This window comes from Gymnoscopelus braueri (genome assembly GCF_963280865.1).
Source record: "Gymnoscopelus braueri genome assembly, chromosome: 9".
Classification (NCBI taxonomy): Eukaryota; Metazoa; Chordata; class Actinopteri; order Myctophiformes; family Myctophidae; genus Gymnoscopelus; species Gymnoscopelus braueri.
The window spans coordinates 45,558,646-45,564,645 of NC_137610.1; the positions used below are offsets into that span (position 1 = coordinate 45,558,646).

Sequence of the window (6,000 nt, forward strand, 5' to 3'; positions counted from 1 at the left end):
CAGATAAATCAATGTGTACACACATAAAGGCCTGTTCTCTTCCATGACTGGCTATTGAAGCCTTTCCCACATACAATAGCACAATTGCCAAGTGACTATAGGGGGTTGTCGACGTGATGTGCTGCATTGTTGATGTCTCCCCCCTGTGCTTATGTGTGTGTGTGTGTGTGTGTATTTGTATTAATATACTTGTGAGGGCTAAATGTCCCCACAAGTCTAGTAGAGTTTGAGAAACCATGATTGTGAGGACAATTTTGAGAGAAATGGTTGTTTTATGGTAAAATAATAATAATTTGGGGAGTTTGGCTTACAGTTGGGAAAAGATCCGGGTTGTAGGTTAATGTTAGGATTAGGCATGTAGAGGATACCCCGGTAGGTTGTATTTATACTTGGTTGCATGCCGGGGGGCACGCACCCAAAATAGCTGATCTACAAGCTCACAAGTTGTGAGCTTGTAGATCAGCTATTTTCGGCTTTAGGTTTAGGGTTAGAAATTGTAGTTAAAAATTGCATTCATAAAAGCGCCATCCTAAAGTATTGATGTCCTCACAAGTATGGTAATACAGTGTGTGTTTTCCATGCATGCAGGTCTGCAGGCGTCTCCATCCAAGCACACGGGTTACTCGGTGCGTATGGATAACGCGGTTCCCATAGTGACGCAGGCCCCCATTGGTCAGCCCCTGCAGATCCAGCCCGGTCTCCTCACACAGGTAAGATATAGAGCCATAAGCTTCATATATCTGTAGTTTGTTTCACACAGGTAAGATAGAGCCACAGCTTCATATATCTGTAGTTTGTTTCACACAGGTAAGATAGAGCCATAAGCTTCATATATCTGTAGTTTGTTTCACACAGGTAAGATATAGAGCCATAAGCTTCATATATCTGTAGTTTGTTTCACACAGGTAAGATATAGAGCCATAGCTTCATATATCTGTAGTTTGTTTCACACAGGTAAGATAGAGCCACAGCTTCATATATTTGTAGTTTGTTTCACACAGGTAAGAGATAGAGCCACAGCTTCATATATCTGTAGTTTGTTTCACACAGGTAAGATAGAGCCACAGCTTCATATATCTGTAGTTTGTTTCACACCAGGTAAGATAGAGCCACGTGCTTCACATATCTGTAGTATCACACAGTGAAGATAGAACCAGAGGTTCATATTATCTGTTGTTTCACACATCAGTCAATAGAGCCACAGCTTCATATATCTTTAGTTTCACACACCAGGTACTTAGGTCCTCCAGGACACATTTCCAGACATACAGTAGAACCACTAACAAGCCATGGATGAAGGCAGGGAAACACATAATGCTCATGGCACTGCCCCCTGCTGGCAGCTATTTGGACATGCATGCATTCACTCTCCCGTGCATCAGTCTGTCTATCTGTCTGTTTCTCCCTCTCTCCCTCTCGCTGTCTCTTTCCTCCCTCTCTCTCTCTCTCTCTCTCTCTCTCTCTCTCTCTCTCTCTCTCTCTCTCTCTCTCTCTCTTTCTCTCCTTCTCCCACTCTCCTGGAGGCTGCCACAGTCTAATGCACATGAAGGCATATAAAGTCTGTAACCATCGAGGCTGAAGGCCTTTAACAGAGAGAAACATTTAAGCACTTCCAACCCCACACTGCGTCCCTATTTTGGGCATGTCAATATAGGTGAACATTATAAATTGCGTAGGACGAATTATATAGGCCTTAAGTGGTTAACAGGAGGAGTCCCCGCTAACAGGAGTGTGGCTGAAACGCATGGAAAACACACACACATGAGGCCGGCCGCTGTCATCGCCACCTCTGTCCCTCTGGAAATTTCCACGAGGGCTTTAAATATCTTTGAGAAACCTGGGAGTTTGAAGAGTTCCCTTATCTCCAGTTAATCATGCAGTAGGTAGGCAAGCAGCAAAGCTCTGTGTGCGTGCATGCGTGTGTGCGCGCGTGTGTGTGTGTGTGTGTGTGTGTGTGCGTGTGTGTGTGTGTGTGTGCGTGCGTGCGTGCGTGTGTGCGTGCGTGCGTGCGTGTGTGTGTGTGTGTGTGTGTGTGTGTGTGTGTGTGTGTGTGTGTGTGTGTGGGGCGTGCGTGTGCATGTGTTTGTACTTGTATTCATATACTTTTGAGGACCAAATGTCCCCACACAAGTATAGTACAATTTGAGAAACAGACCACAGAAAAATTGTGGTTACTCACAAGAGAAATTATTGTTTTATGTGGAGTTATAGGCTTACAATTAGGAAAAGATTCAGGTTGGGGTTAGTGTTAGGATTAGACATTTAGAGGTTAGGTTTAGGGTTTGGGGTTAGGGTTGTTTTCCCTTTTCTATACTTAGTTGTGCAGTGATGTCATGAGCGGAAAAATAGCTGATATACTATCCTAAGATGTTTGTGTCCTTACAAGTATAGTAATAAACGTGTGTGTGTGTGTGTTTGTGTGTGTGTGTGTGTGTGTGTGTGTGTGTGTGTGTGCGTGTGTGCGTGCGTACGTGCATACGCGCGCGTGTGTGTGCGTGTGTGCGCACGTGTGCATGCACGTGCGTGTGTGTGTGCGTGCGTGTGTGTGTGTGTGTGTGTCAGTGTTCCTATGGAGAGGGCTAATCTGTCGGATACCAAATGGTGATTAGCTCCAGGGCTTGTTCCAAGTCAGCCGCTCCAAATTACAGGCCTCAGAGGATCCAGTGAGCAACCAACCAGGGGGGTTCACAACATCACCAGCCTAGCATAACATGCATAACATGGACCAATCAAAGACCACTAGCCAGCCTATTGGTCCATAACGTGGACCAATCAAAGACCACTAACCAGCCTAGTGTGCGTAACATGGACCAATCAAAGACCACTAACCAGCCGAGTGTGCATAATGGACCAATCACAGACCAACAACCAGCCTTGTGTGCATAACATGGACCAATCAGAGACCACTAACCAGCCTAGTGTGCATAACATGGACCAATCAGAGACCACTAACCAGCCTAGTGTGCTTAAAATTGACCAACTTACAGTACGTTGATGTTAACTACCGTGTCTAGTGGCGGAAGAAAATGTACCGTGCATTTCTATATCGTTTCTATATCGTTGCTGTCGGGCAAAATCCCCCGTAAATTAACGGCCTACTTTATCATCCTACAGCGTCACACGAAAGCATCAAAAGTAACAGATCTCCAAGCTTGCGCCGCGTTTTGAGCTTGTAGATCTGCTACCTTTTGCCGTTTTTGAATTTGAATCCTGTAAAAGTAACAGTTTTTGGACATGTGAGGTTTCCACCCGAACAGAGACGATTATGATGACTACATGCCATAAAACCAGTGGTTCTCAAACCTGTCAAGGACACCCAAATTGATAGGTATTCACCCCTCAGTTGAAAAGCGTTTGGTGCCAGGGAACCACATTAAAGGTATCATGACATTCATTTTCACTTTTTTTATTTTCAATGTTTTATTTGGGGTTTTATGACTTCAATTACACCCAAAAAACCTGAACTTAGAACATTCAGTGGATTTTCTGTGGTCTGGGGTTTTCTGAATAATTAGGCTGAAAAGTAATCTGAGCTTGGCCCTTCGACAGTGAGGTCACAGTCGATTAATCCCGCCCACTCTCCTCCTCGCCCCTCCCCTCCCCTATCCTTTCCTTTGGGGGGGGGCGGAGCAGAGGCGATGATTGACAGGCAAAATCCCTCACCAGCGACACCCGCAGGCAAAGATTTCTTTTTTCATTGCAGTTGAAAAGGCTTTAGAAATGTGAGAGAAAAACACCTGCCATTGATTACTGGAATGGAATTTTCACTTAAAACTTTTTGTACACTTTTGAAGGACCAGGACAAAGACTTTGAATGTGGTGTAAAAGTGAATGTCATTAAACCTTTAAGAGAGAAGATCATAGTTGTTGTACGAGAAATCTGGTGCAGTAGTGTCTGTGCTGTAGTGTCTGTGCTGTAGGTGGGGAGAGAGAACATGTGTAATCCTTATACAGTCTCTCATTTAGATTACCTTCTAGCTATTAGTGCAGTTACAGGGAAATTCAACCACCTTCAACCCATGGCGTTCCTATGTTGTGCATTGCCATAGAGTAGGCAAACATATTCAAAAATAGCCGATTTACAAGCTTTTACGACGCTTCACGCTGTATGGTTTACCACCAACCACACAACCACTACAACCTCCACACATGTTAAACAACTGCAGACTGTAGTTAACACAAGCAGATGGTTTATATAGGCCAGCGAGCTGCACACCTAATAACTGGTTGTGTGGTATGAACGCGTGCGTGTGCGTGTGTGTGTGTGTGTGTGCGCATGCGCGCGCGCATGTTTCCACTCGCTGTGGGAGGACTCCACTGGGTATATGTTTGCTTCTCTTAGTATAGCAGTCTGAGAGCCTCCAGCGCATTTCCCCACCCCAGAGCCTGGCCTTGCCCCCCATGGCCCTGGCACTGCCAGCCCACCCTGCCCCCCATGCACCCTGGGCTCAGTGCAGAGAGAGAGAGAGAGAGAGAGAGAGAGAGGGCAGAGTGGAGGAGGGCTGCAGGGAGGCACATCCAAAATGTTTGCATGCGCAAAACCATCCCTTTTCCTATTATTATTATTTTTTATATATATATAGACGGTGAAAATAGTTGATCTACAAGCTCACAACGCAAAATCTGTCAAACTCTTTTGAAAATTTGCCCTTGCCTGCAGATCGTCTATTTTCGAGACGAAGCAGACAAAGTATTGAAAAATAGGGCTTAACTGGTTAACGCATGTTTCATAATAACAATAATCAAAATCTAACAGTAACTGACGTCGTCAAAGGATTGTATTAATATAATCGTAGCGCAATATGCCCCTGAGATGTAGTGGGAGTAAGAAGTATTGAGAAACAGACCTACTCAAGTAAAGTACCTAAAAAATTATACGTTCAATTCAATCTTTATTTCAGACCCAGGAAGATCCATCCATATCACAATGAAAAACAACAACACAATAAAATAACAGAAAGGAAAATAAACAGAAAATACAAATAGCCCACATTGTTCAGTTTCGGACATACAAACATGTGTGCCCGATGTTACTTAACAACTCATTCAGTGCCCAGCTTATTTATGGAATTTTGGCTCTGAGTGCCACAGCCAAAATTCATTGTAAAAAATTATGAAGTGCTTAGGAGCCGAGATACAGCCTTTTTCAGTAAGAAGTTAAACAAAGAGTGAATGGAGCAGAAAATCTTCAAATCATCATATCTTGGGTTCTGAACATGTTTAATGTTTTTTTTTTTTTTTACGTCTTAGACGTCCAGTGGCACTCAGGGCTTATATCAACGGACGTCTTAGACGTCCAGTGGCACTGAATGAAGTTACAGTACTGGAGTAATGTAGTTAGTTACTATCCTCCAGGGGAGGCAGTGAGGGAGGCAGGGAGGGAGGGAGGGAGGGAGGAAGGGAGGGAGGGAGGGAGGGTAGGCCAGCAGGACTTTTATCCAGAGCAGGAATGCAGAAAATGTGGAAACAATTGGTTGGAGTGCAGAGAGCCCAGGCTTTCAGAGCCCCGAGGTGACAAAGGGTTTTCACCCCGCGGGAGGCGAAGGGGGTCCGGGGTGGTGGTTGGTTGGTGGTGGAAGGTTGGGGGGGGGTCTGCACTGCCGCGGCCATCGCTATGGGCTCTGAGAAGAAAGGGAAGCGGGGGGGGGGGGGGGGGACTCCTCCTAACTGGGTTACCGTTTCAGGGGGCAGACAGGCCAGTTACACAACACAGACACACGCCCACCAGGCAGCGACACACAGGAATGTGGAGTGGCCATGGAGAGAGGGAGAGAGAGAGAGAGAGAGATGAGATGGAGTGAGCTGGAGAGATGGAGGGATGGAGGGATGGATGGATGGAGGGAGGGAGAGATGGATGGATGGATGGATGGATTCGAATTAATTTCAAGGACCCCCAGTTTTATACGCATTAGTCCACGCCACGGAGCCCCATACCTCTGAGAGTGTACAAATGGAATCAAATGGACCCTCACGGGTCCATTTGGTTCCATTTGTACACTG

The 6,000-nt window shown here is 45.5% G+C and overlaps 1 protein-coding gene across 1 annotated transcript in view; it reads left to right on the forward strand.

Annotated features, from left to right (window-relative positions):
- The window catches only part of hipk2 (homeodomain interacting protein kinase 2), a 148,441-nt gene that overhangs the window by 121,873 nt on the left and 20,568 nt on the right, over nt 1–6,000 (forward strand). Inside the window, exon 10 of the mRNA XM_080437405.1 lies at nt 589–710. Coding sequence (XP_080293531.1) covers nt 589–710 — 122 coding nt within the window. The remainder of the gene's footprint in view (nt 1–588; nt 711–6,000) is intronic.